This window comes from Agelaius tricolor, unplaced genomic scaffold (assembly GCF_023055355.1).
Source record: "Agelaius tricolor isolate 1412-34295 unplaced genomic scaffold, bAgeTri1.0.p SCAF_17, whole genome shotgun sequence".
Lineage (NCBI taxonomy): Eukaryota > Metazoa > Chordata > Aves > Passeriformes > Icteridae > Agelaius > Agelaius tricolor.
This window is the reverse complement of record NW_027269277.1, coordinates 8519297-8546304: the sequence shown is the minus strand read 5'-3', so window position 1 is coordinate 8546304 and position 27008 is coordinate 8519297. Positions and strand designations below refer to the sequence as shown.

Genomic DNA, 27008 nt, shown 5'->3' with positions numbered 1-27008 from the left:
TCTTCAACATTTTGAATAAATACTTAAAGATGTGAAGCAACCACTTCCCTAGGAAGAAGATTCCTCTTTGGCTGGATATTTCTTTTCTTGCAGCATATTTCTCTCTAGTCTTAGGCACTATTTTGTTGTCTTTAATACCTCTTGATTGCATCTTGTTATCATCTTGTCTTGATTGGCTTTGTGGCTCATTATACAAAAAGGGTGCTAATCTTTGTTAATTAGTTCCTTATTAGAGTCAGTTGAGATTTGTAGCACAATAAGCGAGCTGCATTTCTGATGATAAATAATTGGCTGCCAAGGAATCCTTAGCGTGAAATCATGTCAGTATAACTGATGGTACTTTAATATTTTATGTGGATTTGTATGTGTTTACTACAGTACTTGGTTCTTCCAGCTGCAATTCCCAAGAATACCAGAAAATTTCTTCTGTTTAAGTAACACATATAGAAATATTATTAATGTGACCTTCCCCACAACCACATTTATTTTGCACATTGCTTTGGCATGGTAGTGTGGCATTCTGGAGCACGTTACTTCCATTACAGGAAAGGTCACATCTCTCTCCTGCTCAAATCCTATGGGAATTCCTTTTTCAAGAAGCTGCAGCTTCAGTTTTGCACATTGACACTTATCTGCTTGTTCTCTAAATGATAGGATTTATACAAGTAAATACTGTAATCCAAAGATGGGCATGTGTGAAGCATGCCTGGTGTCCATGGAGTGGGCTTGTCTCCTCTGTACAGAGGCTGCAATATTCCCAGGCCATGCTGAACTCCACTTGTTTATCCAGTGCCTGCTCACATCAGGGGGGACACAGAGCAGTCAGGTGCTGGCACCCATTCCATTCCCAGCATCAGCAGCACTGTGGGCTGGGCTACAGCTTTGCTGTTAGTTCATATGGCAGATCATTTTCAAAAGAAGTCACTGTACTTGCAACTGATGTTGATCATGTGTACAAATCTGTAGAGGTTTGTGATACAAAATCCATCCTAACTTTAATCATAAAATTATGTTCCTCTGCTGCACCTGATTTGTACCAATTTATCAGTCTTTCAGTTTACATTTCTAATCTCTAGTCTCTCTAATATACTGTGTGAACCATGGTCATGGAGTTTTATATCACAGTTTGTAAATGTTACCATTTCTTCCAAGCAATGTAATTTCACAACAAACAAATTCAAAAAATAATAATATAAGGAATCAAATGCTTATAAACAGGCTAACCTCTGGGCATTCCATTTTACTGTGTGGTGGTTGGAACTCATCTGCAAAATAATGCTGGGTTATTTCTCAAGGATATGTACCAAAGTCTCAAATAGTTTCAATATTTGAATTGCTAAAGGATCACAGTATATATCAAAACTATCTTTAGTGCTTGAGAAGCTGCATGTAGAGTGATGTACATTTAAATAGTGCATAAGATATTTTGACAAAGAAATATTTTTAAGACATACACTGAATGTTTATGAATTATGAGTTTTACCCTCAGTAGTCAGAACAATGTGTTTATTCCCATTAGTGAAAAAGTCATAAATCAGAGTGGCAAGATACCTTGCTCACAAATGCTTGTGTGTATGCAGATGTCTGTACTCTTCCCATTTTCAAATGAACAGTTGTGTTTATTTCATTATCCCAAACCATAATGGTGAAAATCACTGTAGCTTGCATTACAATCTAGTGACATAAGTTGCTTAGCTCCAGCTGAATCCTGTCAGAGAAAAATAAGTCAGGAATCTTATGATATTAATTTCTATATTAATGGGACAATTTGTGGCAATTTCTCAAAAATTATTTCTGTGATAAAAGTTGAAAGTCCCTAATTGAATGAAGATACAACCTGCTGTAGGCATCTGACTGTTTCCAGTGCTGAGTATTCCAATTGTGTGTGCTCTAGTGAGTTGTGTTGCTGCTGAAGCACAGAATTTAAAAAAAACAAAACTGGTTCTTGCTGCATGAGTGGAACAAAAACATCACCAAAAGATCTTACTAACCCCAGAATGACTGCTAATTTGTAGGTGAACAAGCAAAGTGGGCAAACAGCTGGCCTACATTATCCCTTCTGAGTCTCTTTTCTGCTCGTTTCTGTTCTGGATGTGCAAGTGTGTGCCTAAAATGTACATTTTAATCTAAGGTTTGAAGGAAAAGTGTCATCGTGAGATGAATCCTGTTGAAGGAAGTTGCTTCATTTTAATGGTTGCCTATCTGATTACTTAAGAATGTTTTTACAGCAAAACTAAGAAAGCACAAGGCAGGACAAAGTCACAGTATTGTAAAATAATAATAATAAAAGGAGGATTATAAAATAATCCAGTAGCACCTGTTGTTTAAAAAATGATGAATCCTGAACTGAGGACTGTCATGAATAAGATAAGGATGAAGCTCTTGGAGAAATACTTCAGGGAATTTCTTTTAATAAGACCTGAAAAGTATGCCTTGGGCATAATATCACAGGACAGAGATTTGAAAACCTCGAGCCAACTTTCTCTTTTGCCAGTGTAATTTGACCCAGCTATTGTAGTTAATCACTGAATATAAGGTAGCTACAAGTTGCATCCTTTAGGTAACCCATTAGAAGTTCAATAATTAGAAAAGTTTCAGCTATTTCCCATTATTGCAAAAGAAGAATAGTGTTAAAACCCTTCCTCGAGAATTTTAGAGAAGAAAGGAACTTAATTGGGAACCTCCTGTTCTCAGTTGTTCTTTAGTGGCATGTGAAGAAGAAAACAAACTTCAAAGTGTTTAGATGTTTTAGTGAGGTGCCTGAGGGAAAGTAGGGAACACTTGACTTGCAGTGAACCCAAACTTACAGGAATCCGATACCCTCATCTCACTACAAATGGAGGTGGTTTTGTGCCAGTGGGAGCTGAAAGTGCTTAGCCTTGTGTGAACAATCTCTGAGACTGCAATTTACTCCTGCACTCAGGGCTGCTGGAAAGGGCCTGGGGGTTATAGTGGATGCCAAGTTGAAAATGAGACAACAGTGTGTTTGACTGTAAATAAGGCAAAACACACACTGAGATGTGTTGTGAGGAGTAAAGTCAGAAAATGAGGGAAGAAGGCAATGCATGCCCATTCTGACTTTGTTCTTGGTATTGGAAAATTGGTGCTGACCTACTGACCTCTTGGTCACTATCTGATTCTGAGTGTGTTTACTTGCATCAGATTACTTGGAGTACTTTAGTTTGGGCTAAAATCCTGAGCTCAGTTTGAGAAAAGCTGAGCTTTGTATAAAACATATGAAGTATCAAGGAGCCTATTTCAGACAGTGACTCCATGTCACCTTGAATATCTTACTGTAACATTGAAGAACTGGTTTGATCAACACTTGTCAGGAAAGCAGTGGTCGTAGAGGATTGTTGAAAGAGGAACTGATCCTCCCTTGGTGAGAGAATGGTAGAAATGGTCTCTATAGGTACCTTGCCATTTTTTGTCAGGCCTCAGTAAAATGTAGCAATGATAATCTGTCTAGTTGCTTTTATTTTTCTGCCTGTCATTAGTTCTCCTCCTGAGACGCTTTCAAAGACTACAGGTCCCTGAAGCAGGAGGAGAACTCCATAGTATATTTAAGTATATATAAGTATATATAAGATTTGGCAGTGTGTCAGTGGGTGTGCAATCTGTGATCACATCAGTCTCACTTAATACTTCCTAATACTTGGTGCACTGGGTTGCCTGGTTATCTGCCATTTTGAGTGTGACCAACAGCTGCACTGTTGATTTTAATGTACCTTGTTCTCAGAAGTGTGAACATCCTGTTCATTGTTTAGAGTGGGTTCCTTTGAAAAAGTTGCAGATTAATGTACTTTCTTATTGTAAGAATCTTACTAATAAGAATAACATCCAAATGCAGAGTTTGTTTGAGAATCAATAATGTCATTCTCCATGGTGTCCTCAGGCAAGCAAATGACATTTTGAAAGATTGGACTTTAAAATGTATGAAAGACCCGGCACCCAAAATATTGCAGGAAATCAAAAGCACTGTCTGTTACATTAATGCCTTGATTCCAGACTCTGTGAAACTATTTTATGAAATTTACAGCTGCAGTTCTCTTGCAGAAAATCATGATATATTAAAAAGTCTATGGAAATAGACAGGCTCTGTGTGAACCTTCAAAACAAAACCAAAAAACCAAACAGATTGTGAGTCCAAGTTTGGCTGGATAGCACATCAATCATCTTTTGGAAGTCATTGTTTAACAGTAGATTTGGGATAGTCTCTTAGAATTTAAGTCAAACATAATTTAAATGGGATTTGTTTATTTGTTTGCAGTTTCACTAGAAAGGCAGCATTTACAGAGAGCACCTCTGAAATTTTGGTTTTCATTCTGAGTTTTGTCCTGTGTCTGTGGGAGTTGGTTGGAGCAAGGAGAATGATGCCTTCTGAATATTTTTAGTCTTTGGTCCATATTTTTAGTCTGCTGTTTTGAAGTATGGTATTCACACAAACCATTGGAGAGGTCACTTTATAAATTGGCATAAAGTTTCACACTCTCACAGCTAATAGGAGAGCTGTTGCTGGTTATTACACTTTTCCAGTCTTCCCTATTCCATCATTCTAAAACAAAACTGATGAGGAAATTCACTTTTGTCTTATACTTTGAGTTAAATAAAATACATACATTTGAACAATGTGAGTGTCCTCAGTTCAGCAAGGTGAGCTCTACTTCTCAAAATCTATTTTTAGGGGTAGCTTTACTCTGCCTTTTGTAGCTGCATTCCCCATTGTTCTGCAGGGCCATGAGCCCTTGTGCTGCAATGGGCACTGAACTTCGTCATTTAAGTGGCTTCAGAGAATTCCTCCTTCCTTGTGCTTGTGTTTGTGCCTTCTCAGGATGGCAGGGAGGAGCTGTGAGGAGCCAAGATAAACAGACAGCCTTTCACTTTGCAGTTGAACAGAAATGAGAAGGAACAGGACATGCACTTTGGTTTTTCAGTCTTGTAGCCTTCATATGGACAATATGAACAATGCTGATTTTCCTCTCTTCTGCAGGTGCACTACTTTAACTCAAGGAGATGTGTTCATATTTACAAGAACACTTCTTGTGCTATAGAAAACATTGACTCAGAGCTGGTGCTGTTGTTTTCTCTGATTTGGATGTGTCATGATTATTTCACTCACTTTTGTGATGGATCCTTGACACGAAGACTTGGTTCAGGCTTATACAGCTCCAGTGGAGATCACTGCATCTTATCCTCCAGTTTGAGAAAACTTACCATTTGTATTTCTCAGACTAGGAGTAACAGCAGTGAATGCAGTTACCTCCATTCCTGGAAAACAGTGAAAATACTGAGTGCGGTCCTCAGAATAAATCCTTTCTCCTCTTCTTTTGTTAGTCTCAGAATAAAAGTTAGCTTCTAAAGCAGACCTCAGTGCAAATGAACTTAGGCTGTATTAGAAGCAGGTTTTAGATTTTGTGTAAATCTAAGAATGTTGGAGGTTGCTGGCTGGATGCTTAACAAACAAGTTTTCATGAATTGAAATTGGAACCCAGTGTCTCCTGACCAGTGTGGATGCACAATCCAGGGCTGCACAGTGGGAATTTGTTGGGGCCATGATGTTCCCTCCTTTCACTTTTACCTTCTTCTATCCCTTGATGGTATTCAATTCTGAAACTCCCATTAAATTTGGAATATTGCTGGTGTGCACTGTGTAATTATGAATTCCATACTCCATGGCCTGACACTCATTTTTCTGCATACACTGTCCTTTGTCAAGAGGGCAAGGAGGGCCACGTGCTCAATATAGATGAAGCTGTTTGTATGGAAGGATCTTCCAAGTCTGTCTCTGCACCAGGGAAGGCCATTTGAGAGTCACAACTGAATTTTGGCTAAGTCAAAATGTTCACTTGCTGCATGTTCCCCATATACCAGTAAACAAACATCTGCATAATCAAGCACAAAAGAAAAGCCCCAATTCTCAGATGAAGGAGTGAAGGCAGATTTGCATTTATCACCCACTTAAGTGTATAATTACAGTTTCATCCCTATCCCTGAGATACTTCAGGATGTGCACAAAAGCTTCCTCAAACCATTGTGTTCTGAGTCCTGTTTGGATGTTAAAGACTCTTCTGTAGGGACTGTGTAAATCAGCACAGGGACTGTGCAGTGCTCACTTTACAGCATGGGGAGAGGGAAGTGACAAATTTTATTTAATTTTACAATAAATTGGCAAGGCTCCCATGTGATCCACTCAGGAGACATTATTTTTTGCCACAAACTTTTTGTTTCTTAAAGCAAAACATCAGTCCATGACTGTCTCACATAAACAAATGCAGGTGTTAGAATTGTTCCCCATTTTGCTGTGGGAGGTTTTTTTTCCCTGCTGTTTGTGTGAATGTTCTTTCTCAGTGGAAATCCCATTTAGCTTAAACTTGTGGGGTTTTTTCTCAAAGTATAACCTCAAGGTAAACTCTTTTGCTTATGTTGCTATTTTTTACAATGGTTTAAGCTGAAGTTAACCTTACTATTAGCATTTTAATGGAAAGGGAGATTCTAGCACTTAGCAAGACATTTTGTCTGCTTTCAAATGGCAACGTGGTAAAGGTATGAAGTGCTGTTTTCCATTATTTGCAAATTCTTTCTTTTCCTGCTGCAAGGCTCTTTTTCCTTTATTGATATAAATAAGAACAGCATTTGGCAGGACATCCCAGGTCCTCTGTTACAGTCATTCTCTTTATAACAACATCAAATACTCGACTTTATAAGCTAGTCAGTCCTGTTTTAAATGAAATTGAGGGAGTATTGCTCATGCTTTCTAAGCCTATTCTAAATGCTCTCTTTACTGGTCATTAAAATACCTCTTCATATCTTAAATAAATTCATGGTCAATTATAACCATTTGTTTCAATGCCACGTAATTTAGCTGAAATATTGTTCTTTTAAGTGAATATGACTTTCCAAATATGGTTCTGTTGCCACAATCCTTCCTTACAAATATCCCCATTGTGTGACACTGTATGGGGAGCCCTTTCCTTAGTGGGAATCTGAAAATGGGTCAGGACACTCTCTGCCTAAGTAAATAATATTGAATGTACTGTCAGCTTTCCAGAGGTACTGCAGGGTCTTTCTAACACCCTCCCAAAATAGCGGAGGTTAAGCCATGTGAAAATCGAAGGGCAAGCAACAAATCTGTTGTACAGGCAAGAATTATTTATTAAAAGTTCCCAAGACAATAAAGATTATAAAGTAATGGTTATAATAATAGCTTAGTTCCTGCCTTGCTAGGATTTCCATTACATATTAATTATATTATTAAAACTTAAAATTGTTTTATTTATGATCCTGTTTTCTAAGGAAACACCTATTGATCAAAACAGGCCTAGCTTTATCAAAAATTCAGAGCATTATCCAGATCAGTTGTCAAGCTGGATATATTAAACCAGAAGATGTTTGAACAGTAGCAGACACAAAGTGATGTGTCCAGAAAGAGGGAAAGCCAGGCACAGCTACAAAGTGTACCCCAAAAACCTGGAGCACCTTCAGGGCTGCAGGGTGAGAGCACATGATGGTGCTCTGCCAGTGGAGCCACAGTAGTTCCTTGATGCATGGCCAGGGCAGTCTTTGGCAGGATGAGGCTGTTGATAACAGCCTGTTGAAAGGGCTTAATATAGAAAAATATAATCTCTGACTGGTAGAAGTGCTGGGAAGGTTCTTTTCTGGCAGACTGTGTGGTGCTTTCACATTGAAGGGCTCACTGACTGTCACTCAACAAGAGAAAACACAAGCAACAAGGTACCAAGTGAAGGCAGACAGGTGCACACAGAACATAGTGCCCATGTGGTGGGGATGGTGCTGCCTCTGTCCCCTGGCCTCTCCTGGCTGGACAAACATCTCCTGGGAGGACAAACATCAGCACGTGCCAGCCCTGAGCTCTGGCAAGGAGTGGCATCTGCAATGTGCATTTACATGGGGACAGTAGGAGCAGGGTTGGCTTTTTCCTGTGCTGCCTGGAAGACCAGTTGATAAAAAGCTACATTTTTCTTGTAAATTGGTGGAATAATGGTGTGTTTGGGGAGAATGTTGGATCTAGCACACAGGTATCTGATGAGGCTATGTTAGAAACCTCCATCTGCTGTACAAGAGCACTTCAGTGTAAGTGTCAGAACAGCAGCTCATCAGGGCTTGACTTAGCTGTGCCAAGAGTTATTTATATTCTTTCATTGAGAGCAAAGTCTACAAAGCTGCTGTCCTGAGGAATCAGAAATTTGAATACAGGAGGATTTCTAACCAAAAGATGAACATTGGATCAGTAAATTAAATTTAGTTATAAGAGGATAAACCTACTTTGTCAGGCACTCCACCCTTCCTGTTCCTGCTGCTTTGGAGTAGTGTGGGTTGGTGATGTTGCCTTACATTAATATAAAAGATTTCTGTGAGGCTGGGTGACTGTACCTGAGATTATCCACTCTGCCAGAGGAGAAAGTAGCTGTTAATTTAATGTATTTTCTGGTTTGGATAAACTATTTTGTTTGGACAGAGAGAGTGTAGATTTTTTAAACTGCTTTTCCATCCTTTTAAGCAAAAATTCGTGAGGAGAATAAAGCCACAAAGACCATGCATTAAGTCTTGAGGTCATTCTTGCTGCAGTTAAATGGTTTGAGTTTAAGAATAATAATTATTATTATTACAATAATCACTATTATTAAACTTTATTTCATATTAAACATTAATGAAAATAATTTAAAAAATGGTGATATCTTTACCTAATTTGTGTGCATTTTGTCCAGTTCTCAAAATTACTCATTTCAAGAAGCAGAGTTTAAATATGTTCTGTTCAAGGACTGTAACCATAGGCAGGTACCCCAAATTCTCACATAAAAACCTGTCATTTTCATTTAAAATAACCCAAAAGTGTCATTTAAACCACTCAATTCCACTCAAGTTCATCATACTTGGGGTCAGCAAAGCTGTCAATTGTATCTTAAATTATACTTGTTTGATTTGTCTGCATTCAGGCAGCAAAATTGGGGGCATGAAGCACAATTTAACTGTGGATCATGTATGCAAGAGGAATGTTGTGAGTATGCAAGTGCAAAGTAACTGGTGTTTGCCAGCTGCTGCTGTGACTCTGCTCTGCTTGCAGACTCTTGACTTTGTGTATATGCAATGATTTTTTTCAAAGAATCAGTGATCATTGAGGCAGCAATAATTGGCACTGGGGAAACCTTTTAGCAAGTCTTCCCTAGCAGTTAGTGATGTGTTGATTTCACTGGCTTTTGAATAGCCAGAAAGTGTGCTAATTTTCAGTTGTGTAGTAGCACTTAATTAAAAATGCTATAGAGACTTGGAGGGGTGGGCTCAGCCTTGGGTGAGATCCTGCTAAGTGAGCAGTGTGTACTGAGGAGCCTGAGAACGAAGTGCAGTCTCAGACTAACTGAGCATGGGATTAATAGAAGTGCATGTCCAGCCCTGCAAGGTCTTTTCAGAACAGAGAACTGATTTATGCTCCTGCTAAACATCAAACATTTCCAGGGGCTGCAGGTCTTAGAGCTAAGGCTCAAACAAAGTATAAGCTTAGGGTTTGGATAGGGTTCAAACAGAGAGAAAACGTGATTTGTAGCTGTAATTTCATTTGACCAGGTACCACTGTGGAGCAACCTTGTGCATGGTGCTCAGGAGCAGAACTAAGCAGAAACAGGAAGTGCTTCTCTTCATTTTATTTTCAAAACACTTCTGTAGTTGTCCTTACTCCTGCTTTCCTGGCCATAGATTTAACACAGAGCAGAGCAGAAGGTCACCCCTTTACCTTAAATATGGGTATAAAGCAGGTTGTACATGTGGGTGACTGAACAGGTTTATTAAAAAAGAAAAAGGCAATAGTTAAGGCTCTAGCTACTGTAGATGTGAAAGAAGTTCTCAGAATTTTAAATGTGTTTAATTTAGGAAGGTTTATGTGCCTGAATCTGAAACTTGAAAATGTAAGAGTCATTGCAGTCAATTTAGCTGCTTAATGAAATAACGAAAGCATCATATGAAATTATGCAAAACCAGGGGAAATTCAATATCCTGAAATCCTACACACAGATTAATCAAATTAATGGCAAGGTATAAAAGGACACATTTGGGAGATTATGAAGAAAGTCAGCTGCACAGAGTTTAAAGCCTTGGAAAGGGAAGACAAGCCATTGCTCAATGCTGCATGGCAATTTTCTCAGTATAGTAGTTAAATATAATATTTTGGAGGAAAAAGCTAATATTTTGGTTTTTGCCTTTTTTAATGAAACCTCCGCAGCACATTTGTTTTAGCTTGGAGGAAGTTAAATAACCTTCAAAGACACTGTCTTAATTTTCTGAAGAAAAATACATAAGTATGTATTATATAGTAAAATGTCAGACCAAGGGGTTTCTATTTCTGGAGATATTTCTCTTCCTTTTTGTTGGGTTTTATTTTTTGTTTGTTTGTTTGTTCTCTTGTTTTTATTTATTTTGTTACCTAAAACTGAATTTGATAATAATGTACAAACAGTTTCAGGCAACCAATAACACACTTATTTTCCTTCATAAACCATTTGTCTGAAAAAATTAATGGGGTTCCTATCTTGAATATTCGAGAAGTTCTCAGTGTTCAAACTGTGTGAAAATATAATTGGAGTCTCCTAGTCTTCTTCTTCTCACTGTCATATTTTAAAAAGAATAAACATTATGTAGAAGTGAAAACGAATGAATTATTACCTGAGATCTGTGACATTTGGGAAAAGATGTAATAATTCCAAAACTTATAATAAAAGTTATGGATTAAAAAATGTACTTACCAAAAGTACCAGCAAAAAAGAACACAAAGAATCAGATACCTTACTGCCAAACTATTGCTCCCAAAATTTAGGAACTTGGAACTCAGGTGCCAAATTTACTCTCCTCAGTGACAGGCTGCTGTGCCAGCTCTTAGGCCACAGAAAGTCAGGAGACAAAAACCATAAAGGATTTTGATAAATAGCAGCATGGCAATAATCAGCCCAAATCTGCTTGCCCTGAGCGTGCTCACATGAGACTGCAGCGTCATCTCTCCAAGGAAATATCTCCAGATGAAATTTACTTCACCAGAGGGACTCAGATTGGAAAGTTCCCCAGTCTGAGGGATTTTACCTACTTTTAAAGGCCATTCTTCCCCTACAGCAGTCCCAAAACACATCAGTTAAGATGAGACCAGGCCTTTATGTGAGGTCAGAGTAAAGCAGTGCTTCACTTGGGAGAGAGAGCTTGTTCCCATCAGGGCTCCTTGTCACAGCCCGCATCTCATGGCTCTGTTCCCTGTACAGAGTCCCTCAAGGAAGGGCTCCATCCCCACATCCATATGCCCATGGCTTGTGCTGGTGCTGTACTGCCTCTCCTCTTCCCAGCTAGGATCCCTCATGCTTGTTTCCCAAAGCAGACATTTCAGTTTGTGATGTTGATGAATCATTGTCCTGAGAGACACAGGGAAATGGAAGGGAGGAGGAACAGGGCTTGTGCCCTTAGAAGGATGGAAGGAGCACACTCTGTGGTGCTGTTTCCTCTCACCATAGTGCAAATCTGCAGATTTTTGAGCATTTCCTGGTGGATGCTTGTTCTGATCCAGATTTTTCAAATATATTCAGAAAGCAGAGGTGAGCACCAGGGAGAAACCTGTCCTTCTGTGAAAACTCTTCACCAAAGCCTGTTTGCTGTGACTAACAGCAATCAGTGTACAAAAGAGGCATCTCTTGAGTTAAGATTAGAATGAAAGAAAAGAGAATAAACAAGTTTCCTTGGAGGCAGCCAAAGCTCCTTCCAAGCCAGTTTGCTCGCCCTGGCCAGTTCAGCTCAGTCACAGAGAAGAGCCACAGCCACAGTGTCAAGGTGGGCACAGAGACTCCTGACCCTGAGCTGCTGCTTCTCTCATGGCTCACGTCAGACTAGGTTAAGTCAGGTTCTTTACCCTAAAAGATATGGCTGCAGAATAATCCTTGTTGTTCATTTCCATTCCAAGTAAGCATAAATACTCTTGCTAAGTCCTTACAGAGCTGTGGGTGTTGTGCTGCTGGGAACTGGGCTCTCAGGTAAAGCTCCCATTGCCTCAGAGGAGTTGACTTATTATTAAAGGAAATATCAGACTGCCAAAGGTGGAGAGATGGTGTTTTAGAATAGACATGTTTGTAAAATCTGGAAGGAAAATACTGGCAAGGAAGATTGGGGGGGGGGGAAATACTCTGTTAGATATCTGTGTATTGAAAGAGACAACACCTAATACTGCTAGCAGGAAAATTTATCATGTATTAAATTAATGTACTGTATTATGGGATGCTTTTATATAGCAATTTAGTTTTCTTGGTGAAGTTTTGTATTGAGAAGTAATAAAGAAAATTCTAGTGTAAAATATGCTACCTTCAACATTCATAAAACACACTGTACTTTAAAGGACCCAATCCTGTTCATATCCACAGAAATGGAAGCTTTGCCATTGACTTCTATGGAAGCAAGGTCAGCTACAAAATGATCAATTAAATAGGATTCCAAGTATGATTTATTGTCCTCATGATACTCATTTTCACCCCATTAGCGTTCCTTTTCCTTAGTGTGTGACCTTCAGTCTTGCATAGTGAAATGCTTATTGCTCCAAACCACGACCTAACAGCTTGAGAATACAACTGATAAGGCAATGATCTGAGTCAAACAAGATAGTGCCCATGAGCAGGAGCTTCTTGTACAGTACCCTGGACTCCTGGCCTCTACCTTGTAATGATTGTGGACATCCTGCCAGTATAAAATCTGTGTAATTCTAATAAATCAGTGAATTTAGGTTTAGGTTTGAACCTGCCCATGGAATGAGTTCCTTGTTTTGATTTTCTTGTTTTCTTGTTTAATTTTCTTGTTCTTGCTTAATGTATGAAATTGTCTTTATCTCAGCCATGAATTTTCTTACTTTTACTCTTCTGATCCTCTCCCCAATCCCAACATGGGAGGAATAAGCAAGTGATGGTGTGGGTGTGAGTTGCCAGCTGGGGTTAAACTATGACACTAAACTATAGAATCCAGACAAATATTTTCTTGAGGAGTGAAATTAATGTTGGTTTTCTTTTTCAAAGAAAAATAGCAAGTTTGGATCTATCAAATGGAAAACAAGCAAAGGACTAATCAAAGAGGAACAGGAATTCAGTTACAAAACCACCTATATCACAGACCTGGGAAATCTTGACTTGCAGTTTCCATTGAAAGCCAGAGGTCTTTGATGTTGATGTAGTGACACATCCCTGTATTGTGTGTTCTTCTTCTGTTGCTGTTGGAATTGTGTATTTAGTGAATTAGTCATGATTGATGATAGTGTTTTAAGGACTTGCTAGTTCTTTCTGGGAAAAGATGGCATATTTTAGCAATATTAATGGTTTGAGACTTAAGGATAGCAACATATATTTTTGTAATCTTTCAGCAGCAAAGCCACAATTTATACAAACGGATTCACTCTGTCTTTAGCTCAAGCAACTCTGACAAAAGATGCCATTTGAAGTAATGTTGCTCATCATTCATAGATGCAAAAGCTTAAGGGTCCATTGCTTTGATATGAAAGTGTGCTGCAGTTTTCTGCTTCTTTTAATATCAGTATATGGTGTTAATGATACTTCAACTATTTTAAGCAGCTCCAGTAGAGACCAAGAGAACAGAAAGGTGGTTATTTGCCAGTAGAAAGAGATATATCAACTTGGGAGTTATGTAGAAGGAGAAATTGTTTCATTCCAGCAACAACTCAGAATTCCCTAAATGTCAGTGCTATGATGTGTTCAGCCAAACTGCCAATTTATGGCACAGCACAGTATATTAGATCCCTTTACAGCACCTTGGTAAGGAAGCACATCATTGCAGAATAATACCAAGGGCTGGGAGAGGTCTCTGGCTTGCTCTGGTGTATTTGCTGAAGTGCAGCCCAATCCTGCAGTTGCATTTGAATGTTCCCTGTGGTTGTGATATCAGTAATGCATGCATGGGCACCCATTGCAGGATGGGCAACAGACAACAAAAGCATGGTACAAAAGATAGTCTTTAGACACAATCTGAGAGTGATAACAGATTAGGACAGACATTCTGCCCTAAAAGAATGTCTTACAGTGCTGCTGCACTGTGCTTTTGCTTTTGTGATCCAGGCCTTTTACGATGCCATGGTGCTTTTAATAATTAAAAAAACCCCAACACAACTAAACAAACAACCACCAGCTCTTCCTTTCTGTATTTAAACCACTGGTTCTCTAAAACCATTGATATCATGTAGTTTGTATATAAGTGATAGATCCTTATGTAGTGCCATATTAAAAGTGTGCTGAGACACAAAGATTTTCTTTATTTACTAATTGAAATCTGTGAGACAAAGTGCTAATATTTCCCATCTCTAATCCTGTATTTAGATTATCTCCATAATGCCCTCTTAAAATAGTTTGTTCTGTAATTATTAATCCAGATATTGTTCACCTCCTGAAAAACTGTCATCCTCTTTAGCTATGCATCTCACGTCTTTCAGTTTAAGCCCTTGCCTTACATTGCTAGAAAACAGACCTTAGAATTGAAATAAAACACTTGCTGAACAAGACAATCTTTTTACCTGTAATAAATAAAAAGGTGTTTGATAGCTGTTGTGCATCAGAAGGAGTTGATGGGCAAGTATGTGTTGCTTAGAGAGAACTGAATGTGGTGGATAATGCGTTTTAGAGCAGACATCAAAGTGGAAAAAAAAATTAAAATGGGGCTAGGTGGTAGGTAAAACAATTACACATGCCTGGGCAGGTTATGACACTCAGTGTATGAAGAAACATGATAAGTAATGCAGGCTTTACTGTTTCCTGCTCTGTCACTGCTGAATTTGTGCTCAGCCAGCCTCTCCATCCACCAGCCTTCCCATCCTTAGGGACTGAAGTATGGTAAGAAATTTATAGGGTTTTTTTGGAAGGAATTTTGTGGGTTTTTTGGGTTTTTTAATCCTCAGATTTTTCTTTTATTTTTACATTGCACCAAAATCCAAAATTCACAAAACTCCTGTCATAGAGGCATGTCTGACAAATGCTGTGTGAGAATGCTGTTTCAGAAAGAAATAAAAGTTTCAGAGTGGCATGACTGGAAAATTGGAGGGGGCCTTCCTTAAATATCTTTATTGCTTTAAAATTGTTCCATGAGCTGGGGCAGTAACACTACATAATCACACAGAAGATATAAAATGGTAGTCAAAATAGTATGTTGAGTTTCAATTGAATGATGTATTTTAGATGTAATGGCAGTTACTACCCAGAGCAGATTGAATCGTCTTGTTCTCTTGTTGAAAATGTCAAAACAAAATCTTAAATTGCTTCAACACATGACAAACAGAAGACACTTTGAACAGGAGAATGAAGAGTCAAGCAGGTTCCTTACAAGAAGCTGACACAATTTCGTGAGAAATTTCTCAGAAATTACATTCCTGGTGCAAAACTCTTATCTGTCTGCTGGGGAAAAAAAGCAGCAGAAAACCTAAAAGATGGGTAAGGAATATTCCTCTGAGAGCAGCAGAGCAATGTAGAAGCTGAGGAAAGTGGTCTCTGTTTTGGGCTGCTTCACCAGCACTGTCCAGGTGGCTGAGGGACAGTGCTGATGTCTATCCTGGAGCTTGGTGGCCATGACAGGAGGATAGAAAACCCCTCTCAGGAATGTGTTTGTATGCAAGTGGTTCAGGCAGAGGCAGGGGGAGTATCTGGGTATTGGGGCAGCCCTTTGGTGTCGTGCCCATGCCCCCTCATGGGGAGCTTGTACTGCCTTTTCTACTGAGGCTGGGGGAGCAGCTTCCCCTTCCTGCAACTTTGGGTGTATAAGCCTTGGCTGAGAGGATTTGTTAATAAAAATAGAATTGGTTGCTCTCCTCTTTTTCCACTTGATGATTTTTGGCTCTTTCATTTTTTTTTTCTATTTTTCTCTTGATTTAAAGATTATCTTCATCTTTTAATAAAGGATGGAGGAAATATACTGAAGGATTAAATCCTTATCTGCAGCCATTTGAAGTGCCTGTGGGACTATTTAATCTCACATTTCAGAGGATTTGGAAGCTAGGCCTTTCTGCAGTTTCTGCTTCATACAGTATAAATGTGCTCAAATTGACCTGTGGGACAGTCCAGCAATCCATGGCTCACTCTCTGACAAGTTTATTTTATACTCCTCTGATAAAAATGTCTGGTGTGTTGACAACCTGCTTCACAATGGTCACATTGATTCAAAACAAGTGAAGTCCCAATGACCTTTTTTTGGCTATGACTTCACTGCTTTTCATTGCTTTTAGCATTGCCTTGGGGTCTTTGAACAGTTTCACTGGGCAGTTCATTTGTTCCTCTCTGCTGTGCTGGGTGTCACTCACTGGGCTGGTTAATGGGGCTGTCCAGAGATGCCCCAGTGGGCACTGGAATGCAAATCCTCAGGCTTTTTCATGAATGGATTCTGGTGCAGCCTTTAGTCAGGTTCCTCTTGGAAGTCTGCCTGTAATTCTTTGCATCCCCACTGACCAGTAAACATTTTCAGGAAATATGGTAGTCTTAAAATATCACATTTACTGTTGAATACTTGCCCTCTGCAAACCTGATGCAGTGCTTTGCACGTTTGGTGTATTTTTGTGAAAAAGAAATTGCATTCTTGGATCAGAGACACTTTCCTTTGTTTGATAGTAGTAGATACTGAAAGGTTCAGGTCCCAAGCTGATCACCAGGGGTTATTCTGCTTCCCATCAGCTGCTAGAAACTCTGATGTAAGTGGTAAAAGGCAGCAGAGCTGACTGAAAATGGGTCGTCCCGCCAGAGATTTCTATGGATGCTACTTTTTTTTGTTCATGCTTTTAAATCCTTTTCCTCAAATAAGAAGACAAATTTCCTGGGATAACCATCTCCTTCATTTCTTAAAGCATTGTCTTTCATCAGAGGATTTACATTTTCTTGATCTTTGGTCATGAGGAAGGATAAACAATAGCAAATGTATCTATGAGTTCCTTATGTGCCTATATTATGCCTGCTTTTATTCATTTTCCTGCTCATTCAACCAATAATGACACGATTCGCCCCAATTTTTTTCTTAATGATGCTCAATGTGCTTAGTGAGTATACAATTCAAAACTTCCTCAGTGGAAAAACTGAAAATATAACAGACAAACCTGGTAGAATATATTTTGCAGCTTTTGAAGGCAAATTAGAGACAAAAAACCTGCATAAATATTGCATAAATATTTTTGAAAAGGTTTTCCTTGTCAAGTAAAGTAACATTTTTCATCACTGTAACAAGCTTAGGAAGCCAGGGTGCTAATCCAAAGAATGCATCAGAATTAATAGACTGGATAGGGCAGGTGAAACCTTCTCATTAGCCCCCAAGAGAGCAAAATCAATTGGCAAGAGGTGACTTAACTGAAGGTTCATGTTTCTTACTTGTGAATATAATTAATCTAAAAGACCTATAGTTGAAATTCCATCTAAAAATTGTTTTTGGTATGGCAGCTTTGCAATCATAATGACCCTGATGAACATCAAAACTGTCTGAGCTGTCACACTGTGCAACATCTAAAATTGTCCAAAAATACAAGTTTTAATGGTTGCTACTGCCTTTGAGACTTAAGTGAAATGCATTTTTAATGTCATTCTTCAGTAGTTAGTTCTGTCCTTTTCTTTGAAAAGCTGCCCAGGGTTGTTTGTTCTGCAGTGAGGGTTTGATCTGGACTGTCTCAGGGCACAGGTGAGCAATGAGGTTGGCTGAAAAAGCAAAGAGGTGGCAAAATGGCACTGGGTCTTCCTTCAGCAGCAGTTTGTGCTGAGCACTGGCTGGAAGCTGCTGCTGAACTTGGAGATGGCTTTTCCTCAAAAAGAGCACTCATTGTTTTGCCTACATATGGTACTATAGGTGCTTAAAACTTAGTTCATTTGATATTCATTGTCCATAATAATTCTCTACTGATACACAATCTGTACCTAATACAAGTTTTTTAGCTCTGGAGAATAATAGATTACTTTGAGTTTTGTTAAAACAGTGCATGAAATCCTCTCTGTGGTAATTCATGTGTCTGGGGTTGTGCTGTGGTGCAGTACCTCACTGTGCACAAGTGGTCAAACTGATCATGGAATATTAATGGGTTGTGGACTGCAGGCTTTTGGTAGCCCGGCTTCAGGTTGACAAGAATGATAGCTTTCATTTGCATGCAGAATCCAGCTGTTCCTTTAAGATGGATGAAGGGACCTGGCTTCATCTGTCACCACTTCTTTACTTTTTTATAAGACAGAAAGAAAAAAGAATTTAAAAAGCCAAACCATGAAATGTCATAAAATGTACTTTGCAGATCTCCTTGAAATAGAGGGTAATTTCAAGCATCTTATTTCTGCCCAGAGTCCAAGAGAAACATTTTGAGTGCAGATGAAATTGTGTCCTTTGTGCTAAATACACTCTGTTCATTAAATAAAGCACACTCCATTTGAGATTTTCATGAATTACATTGAAGGAAAATGTAATTTACATTTAGTAAGAACTTATTACACTTTTTTTCTACTTCAGAGGAAACTCATGCTTGATTCTTAAAAGCAAGCTGCATGATCCACATTTAGGAAAGGAACAAAATGATCACAAGAATCATTTTGGTTGGGAAAGAACTTTGCATAATCTAACACAATCTGTGAAATTTAGAAATGCAGTGAAAGGAAAGGTGTGTTGGCAAGTGTAGTAGTAAGGAAGCTTGATAATATCACACAGTGAAAGCCCTGCTAGCACAGAATTCTTCTACTTTCCAGGACCCACCTTGCAATGACTCTAGTGACAGCACCAATGGTAACCCCTGCCATCAGTGCCACTGAATGTTTCACATCAGGAGATGCTAACAGTCAATGCCATGGGCATTTAACATGTATATTGCAGTCGTGTTATGTGTTCAGCCCTGTTGTAATTACTTTGTGATAGGCACCTTGTGGGATTTTGCCATCTGTGCTTCAGTAATGTGCAATCTGTGCTATTGTTTCTACTCCACTTCACCAGTCCTGAGCCATACTCTCTTGCATAAGTTCCACCAATCTCACCAGTTTCTTTTCTGCAACCCTATGTTACTTAATTGCCTTGTGAGAAGGTGGAAGAAAGTCCAGGCAGAAAAATCTGAAAAACAGAAGATCCCAAACCAAAAATCTAGGTTATCTCTACTTTTCTTAACATGTTCATGAATTCAGCAGAGTTCATCCAGTACCTTCTCTCCAAAGCCCTTTGGCTCTCTCTGTGCACTCTGATAGCACCCCATGTGCAATAGATGGAGACAGGTGAGGAGACTGGCAGCAAGACTCTTTATTCAGAAGTGATCTTGCCCATGGAATGATTAGCTGCTCCTAGTAGTTCCAAATAGTCACCATGGGTTACAAGGTCGTGCCTGCAGCAGAAGCTGCGGGAGTAGCTGGTAAGAACAGGACAGGCACAGCCAGTTGTGCAGGAATTTCACTGCTCTCAGAGTCAAGGGAGCTGCAGTCATGGCCAGCTTCCCCTTGGTGCCAGTAGCATGACCTGTGAAACACAGGTCTGTTCTGAGTCATTGAGGATGTAATGGGTTAAAATCAAAACCACCAGAAATGAACCAAGATCATTGGAGTGCCTCAAAATTCATTTCCCCCGTGAGCTGCATTTCAGCATGGACACAGTATCTTGCTGAAAGCTGTGATTGTGTTCTCCTTCTCTCTATGCCATAAAAAGAATTCATGTGATGGATTCCAATTATTTACTGCTAATACAAAAATGCTAAACCCCTGTTTGCAGAAAATGTCCCCCAGAGTCAGTCCTAACAGTGCATTAAGGCACTCTTGATCCTAGGTATGGTTTTCAAAAAGTGGTGTTCATGGTGGTAGTGGCCAAGGGGGAGGCATCCAGCTGCTGAATCATTCCACAGCATTTTCCCAAAAGAAGCATTTCCTGCTTGAATGGTAATAAATAGAAAAAACTCTTTGTCACTAGCTAATGACTCCTGACTTCCACACAAGTTCTGCATTTACTAAGTTGGAGTTTTCTGAGAATAAGCATTCAGTGTTTATTTTCAAAGATGGAGATATTTATCCTTAGACAACATCTCATTGCAGTGGCTTTATTTCTGTTAGAGCAAACAAGAAATGGAGGTGCAATCATTTTGTCAGCTTAACTGAGAGGAAGGAAATAACACAATAGACAACTGATGGAGAAGTGTGTTTTGACTGACTGGTGGAGCACAGTACAATAGAGCTAATCAGGAAAGAGGGTCCTTGTATAAACACAGCCTCACAAAATTGCATTTTTATGAATGAGTTGCTTCATGTGATTTCCTACTACTTTTCACCTTGTGTGGTAATTTTCTACTGTGCCAAGAAAATGAAAAGCAATGATTCTTATCTGGTAGCAGGACTTGCTGGTGATAGTGTGTTAGAGGTTTGGTCCACAAAATCCAAGTGAGAACCCTTGGCTTTTTAAACAAGCTTTTAACCCTTCAAGTGAACAGTTCATTCCCTGTCAGCCAAACTGCAGCTGTCACATTTCCATTTACATCTGCACAATTGGCTCTCACATTTGCTTCATTGTAAGCAGAGACATGAAAATTAAAGCAGTACCAGGTCAGGCCTGAAGCATTTTACTGCCAGCCTCTGAGAAACCTCTTGGCACAAGCTGGGATTTCAGGTGAGACAAAAGGAGTTAGGTATATATCTTTTTAAAAGGTAAAATGCTGAGCTTCTCATAGCAACATATGCCCTCTGGTTAATATATTGATTGAGAGCTTTGTATGCAGTTAGTTCCATTGTCATCTGTGGCGTGCAAGTTGCAGTATCACTGCCAAGGTTTGTCTTTGCCAAAGTAGATCTAAGCCATGTCTGGAAGCATATGCATTTGAACTGGGAGTGAACAAAAGCTTAACTTTGGGTATGAGCTAGATTCAGATTAAGGATTTGGCATGCAGTTATTTGCCCCAGAGGATGCTATTCAAACAGATCTGTTCTGCTGTCAAAAGGTTAGCCAGATTCTTGATTGAATGATACTAGAGGCACTGTGTTAATTAATGGTGGGAAAATGCCAGATCTTTTGATTGAAGGAAGTAGGTTGGCATGCAATTGTCTCATAAAAGCTTTGAAACAATTTTGTTAGATTCCCTGAATTTTGTCTCATGTTTAGATAATTTTTTGTTTCATCATTGCAAATTACATGAGCAAATGTCCAGGAGGTACATCAATAGCAAAATTATAGAACAGAAAATGTACTTTGGGTGCTTATCTCAAGAAGAGGGAAGTCATTATCCACCACTAGGAAGAAGAAAGCTGTTCCCCAGCATTTGACAGTTCCTAGCCACATGAGAGTTAACATTTTAGCTCCCTTCTAAGAGTTATCTGGTCTGGAAAACACTCCAGCTGTGCTGAGTGGCCCACACACAAGAAAGAGGCCCTTCAAATCATAAGCAGCTGGATTTCAGAGATGACCCTGGTGCTGACTGGCTTCCCACTGGAGCAGTTCAGGGCCTGGGGCACAGGTGATGCCTGTTGGCTTGGGGCATGCCCTTTTCATGGTACAGGGGAGGGGGATCTGCATTCAACTCAGAAGCTGTGTTCAGCTGAGCCACTCAAAATACACAGTAAGAGACTTGAGTTCATTGTAGCAACAGTTTGGGCTCCCTGTCTGTCACTGAGGATGCTGTAAAAGTCTGACTGGAGTGGGGTGGGTGCTGTGAAGCTGCTGCAGAGGAAAGGTAGGAAATAGTGTGAGGAAATAGAGCTGTGTCAAATAAACTGTGAAGGAACTGGGACTTACTGAGAAGCCTGATGGTTTTTCTAGCTGGTTATCACTGCTTTTCCCTATGTAAAGATATCCTAAGGCTGTTTGTTTTCAACTGCTTTCTACTTTTTCAAGAGAACTCATTAGTGTGTCTGAATATGGAATGACAGATTTTTGAAACAGTAGGGCTGTGGTGGGGGAAAAAACGAGCCTCCAGACTCTGAGGCTTTACTGGCACTTAAAAGCAAAGAGTCACTCCTTTCAGGCACTTTTCTTCTTTAGTTGGTCCTGTGAGTAGCTAAACAATGACCTGAGCAGCACATCATGCTCTGCTTTATCTGGCAGAGACCACTGTGTAACTAGCTGGAGAGACCAAATCTTTTACAGGTCTCTTCTCTGCTTTTCTGCAGCATTTCTGGTGTGGCAGCATACTCCTTGTGACTATGACAAAGAGACAATAAAAACATCATGTATGCTGGGAAGGAAAATGCACCTGTATGAAGAGCTGCATAGGATCACATCAGAGTATTGATGTGTACAACACTGTCTCTTTAAAACTCTTATGGAAAATGGAGTGACATGTGTTGAAATCACAGCAATGTGATTATTGTCCCAAAGTTTGTGTTACTTTTGAATGAGGTGAACATAAGCATAGGAGGAAACAGCACTTCAGACAGTTCCTGAGCAATCTGGCTGCTAAACAGCCTCTGGCCATGTTCACCAGTCTCTTTTGGGAGGCACATGCATTGCCAGGTGCCTCTGGGTAAAGAAATGTCTTTCCAGCTTGTCATCCAACACCTGTGACTTCCAGCCATGCCCCAGGTAGAGAGTGCTGCTCTCCTGGGACAAGGTACAGAAGCCTCCCCTCAGTCTCAGTTCTGTATCTGTCTGTCTCTTGCATAAACAAATCCAGCCCAGGCAGTCCCAGCCTGGTCACTGGATGCAATCCTAGAATGATGAGGAAAGGCAAAGCAACCCCTTAGGCTGCTGCATTGTCAGGCCAGTACCTTCCCAAGGTGGGTCAGTCTAGGTGGCCACAGGAATTGCTGCCTTGGGAAACTGATGTCATCCTTGTTCTGGTGGCTTCACCATGTAAGTGCTGCTGCTCAGAGCAGCCCGGGGACATGCCACATTCCATGGCATTTGGAAGGGAAAAATAAAAGTGTAGACAGACAGCTGTATCACAACTCCTCCCTTGACAATTCATGAGGTGGTTTCTGTTTCATAGCAGAATTACTGCCCCTTTGATAATAGGAAGAATGTTTGCAGGACATTAAATTGTTTTAATTTCATGTAGCTTTGTGGGAGGTCAAATAAGATTTTATACTGTTAGCTTTATTAAATACATGTTGATACAGTAACAGCAGTAACTTTTTGTTCTTCTTTTCCTTGAGCAAGGCTGCAAATCAGTGCCCCATATCTATAAACTCTTCCTAGAATTAAAGAAACTTCTTGTAGAGTAATGGGAATTTGAATAAATGTTGGTTTTAGACTTTTGTCAAGTACAGAGATCGTATAAGTCTAGAGCCTCTTGTAGCTGAAAATATCTTGTATTGCCTTTCTGTTTAAGAAAGACCAAAAGTGATTTTCATAAGGTGAATAAGTCATCTGATGTCTGACCTCTAAAATAAGATTAGCCTTTGTTTTCAGTAAACACATCTGTCATTGAAGAGCCAGCAGTTTGTTGCCTTCTCATCTCAAAATCCCTTTGGGCCTTTTCAGTTCCTATGGAAAGAGCTCTGAGAGGCTGCCAGTTCATTATGGTGATTACTCTCCAAGAAGAGCATGGCAGACCATAACCATTTAAAATGTGACATGCAGGAGCACATTTAGAAAACTTCCAAATGTTGCAAGTAAAGCTGAGGGAAACAGGGGGAAGCCCTGGTCAGATTGAGCTAAAAGGGTGTAGGTGGGAATGGGATATGAAGAGAATATGGAGTAAGGAATGCCTGAGCACACTGGCACAGAATATTTGCAGTGGATGAAGGTGCTCCAGCAACTTTTCTGCATATTCTACAATGAACCAAGTACTATTTACTTCCAGAAAATAAAAATAATAATATAAGAAAAGCATAAAGACAGCAAGAAAAGCCTGAAAAATTGAAGAAAAGGCTAAAGAAAAAAAAAAACCAACCCTGTTGTAACTACACCAGAGACTGAAACTCTGAGGCTGTTGGGGATGTAAAATTGGTTTGTAGGCTGACAATTGTTTATTTTACAATCTCCAGTCAAATAATTTCAGGTGATGAGTTTTAACAGTAAAACTTTGAAGGTAATTTTTAAATGTTTAATTTCGTGTGGTATAAGATGCTGTACTGTATTAAAAACACTTCTCCCCATTTTCAGGAATACACAGTTGTTTATTTCAAGCTAAGTCAAATTTACAAAACCTATTTGCACAGTCTGGCCCAAAGTTTTCCAACGGGGGTGTGAAGCCTGTGCCTGCAGCTATGCTTTTTAATAGTTGTGTAATCTGCTTGCTGGAGCAGTCCCCTGGCAGGAAGGGCTGGGGTATTGTTTCCTGCTCTCAGATGGAGATATTTCTGCACAACAGGAGGCAGGGTCCCCAGTAAGGCTTTGAGTAAGGCCTGGGTACCCCACCTGCTGGGATTCTAAGCTACTGCGGAGCTGCTGGGGTCCTTCAAGCACAATTATGTGCAATTTTCTATGTGTTGTTTTGGACAGGCATAAAGACATGTTGGGGCTGGTCACACTGAGATAGATTTGTCTGGCACTTCAAATTCATTCTGTTAACTTACAATGTGAGGGTCTAAACTGCTTGTTCTACTTATTACATGTAAGCTAAAAGTGAGAAATAGAGTTTATTTTGCTGCTTTGTGCTAAAATGTAATTCTTGAAACTGGTCATTTCTGTTGAATCACGGCCACAAGGTAGGTGGTGACACATTGGCTGTGTAACAACTGTACTATGTAATATATGTTTACATGCCATCAGGTATACAAACATTTGATTGCTTACATGACAGAATTTTCTTTTGCAGTCATTGGTCTCAATTTTTCCATTACATTTTCTCATTTTCTTTTCTAGCTTTACTCACAGACAAACCTCCAAAGCCATTGTTCCCCATGGAGAACCAGCCAACTGTTATAGATGTCCAGCTGGGTAAGTCCCCTTCTGGGAATAATAGATCCTAAACTTCCACTCTGGTAGCAGATGGGATAAATTGAAAGTGGTAAGAAAGGTTTAGTGGTAGTGATTACATGCAAATAAATTTGCAGTTTCTCATTTATAACCGTAGAATTTACTGCCACGGTAATTTAAGGGAGTGAACATCAGGGAATGGCAGTACTAATTGGTTGCAATGGGTATTAAATATAAAACACTGATGCTTTTCTTAATTTATGATTGGTAGAGTAAAATATGTCTATATTGGTCAGTTGATGTTCACCCTAAGACAAATGTTCTCATAAAAGAAGTGCTGATTCCTTTAAAAGTTAGTGTAAAGCATTGCATTTCCAGGTTGTTCTGAATGTGTACCAGAAAGGGCTTTTGACTAAAATGCTTGCATGCTTTTCTCACTCCTGTTATATATTCTTCTGTGAATGCACATCTCTGAATCTCAGCTAGCAGCCTCTATTTTCTGTCATGTCAGAAAATAATGTTAGAGAGTTCTGCTAACTTTGGAGAGCTGTAGGGCATTGTGATACTGAAAGAACTGCTCAGCATTGAGGTTCCAGGGGGTTTTTTTCAGTGACTTGAAAATAGATTTCTAATTTTAAGAAGCAGAATTGAAGTTGCTGTTAAGGACTGTGGTGCCATGAGCGTAAATTACAAGAGGTGTATTGCATATGGGGATTATTCACTCAGTGCTGAAACTGTGGCACTTTCCTTCTTGAGCTTGACTCTCTTCCTCCTTTATACCAAAGCTGGCTAGAATTCAGAGGTGGAATGGTGTTTAATGGCAAGCAGGGTCGGTGTGAAACATCTTAAGAGGGCTGGTGACATTGTGGTAAAGCTGTTTGGATTTGTGAAATTCTACATACAGGGCACCAGTTGAGATGAGTACAGAGACACGTCCTTGTTCGTAAACCAGGTGCCAAACAGTGTCAGAGAAGCGCTGTGGATGTTATGAAGTATTTAAAAATGGGACTTGAATTCTTGAATGTGAGAATAGAAATGATTTGTGACCTTAGTGAATGTTAAAGATTTGCTTTCTCTCATACACCTGAATTGACCCAGGAGTCTGTAAGGGCTTGCACAGGGAAGACAGCAGTGGATCTGGGCAGCAGCCAGTGCCAGATGAATTCTGCAGACAGGTGCATATCTGCATATTTAGGTTCCCCTCCACAGGCCTCGAATATCTGTAGCTGAACAGAAATTGCCCCTAAAAGAGGATGTGAAATGGATCTGGAGCCATAGTTAAAACCCTACCTGAGTTACCAGCAAAACCCAGTCACTGAAGTTTGGATCAGCCCAAAAGACTGAATTCAGTCTCCTGGTCTAACTTCTTAAAAGTCAACTTTCTAATGATTTCCTTTGGGAGCATGTTGTCCCTGTATACATCTGTGTAATAAATGCACTCAGAGTACACATCTTTGTTTCCTGCATTTTCATTTCATCTTCATTTTCTCCTCCAAGTTCCCCTGTTCCAGCAAGACTCTGTTGGTTTTGCACTGAATTCTTTGTTGTTGTTGTTGTTTGCGTGAAAACATTTTGTTCTGGCTGATTAAAAGGAGGTTTGATTAAAAAAATTAAAATAAACCCCGTCCTCTCCATGGAGATGTGGCTCAGTAATAGGATTTTGGAATACCTCCAGAGGGAAATACAAATCTTGCATCTTTATATGCTGGAATGTAATCCATTAGTTGTCCCTTAAGATCAGGGAATTTGCATATGGTGCTTTTTTTTTCTGATATGTTAATAGGTTTGGTTATTGCCACTAAACCATATTCATATGTCTGAACCTTAACTTCTTTTGCAGTGAAGTTTATTGATTTCCCTCTTGATTTAACTTGGCAAATAGATAAAGCTGGAAGACTATCAGGGAACACCTTCATCTCATGGAGGCCACCAGCAGCTTGGGGCAGGAAGGCTGTGCTGGCCTCTGAAATGTGCCACAGCCTTGAGGGACTGGGAATTATTTGCTTGCACAATGTAAGGTGGGGAGAAGTTTTGTGTAAGGACCTATAAGGTCACTTCATTGAAATCTTGTTAGGCTCCTAGGAATTTTGAAAAATTGACATTCGATATTTTGTTAGATATTAAAAGGAAATTTCTGTATTACATGCCAATGGAGTCAAATTACCCAATATGCCTGATTTTTCAGTAGTTATGCAAGTGTGAATATGCCACTAAGCTACAAAAGA

The 27008-nt window shown here is 39.6% G+C and overlaps 1 protein-coding gene across 5 annotated transcripts in view; it reads left to right on the top strand.

Moving 5' to 3' along the window:
* The window catches only part of IL1RAPL2 (interleukin 1 receptor accessory protein like 2), a 336199-nt gene that overhangs the window by 217506 nt on the left and 91685 nt on the right, over positions 1-27008 (top strand). For 4 of the 5 annotated variants that reach the window (XM_071442346.1, XM_071442349.1, XM_071442347.1 and 1 more), the window contains one exon: positions 24730-24804. The exons of the other annotated variant lie outside the window; for it this stretch is intronic. In XM_071442346.1, the coding sequence (XP_071298447.1) occupies positions 24730-24804 (75 nt within the window). The remainder of the gene's footprint in view (positions 1-24729; positions 24805-27008) is intronic. 5 annotated transcript variants of the gene reach the window in all.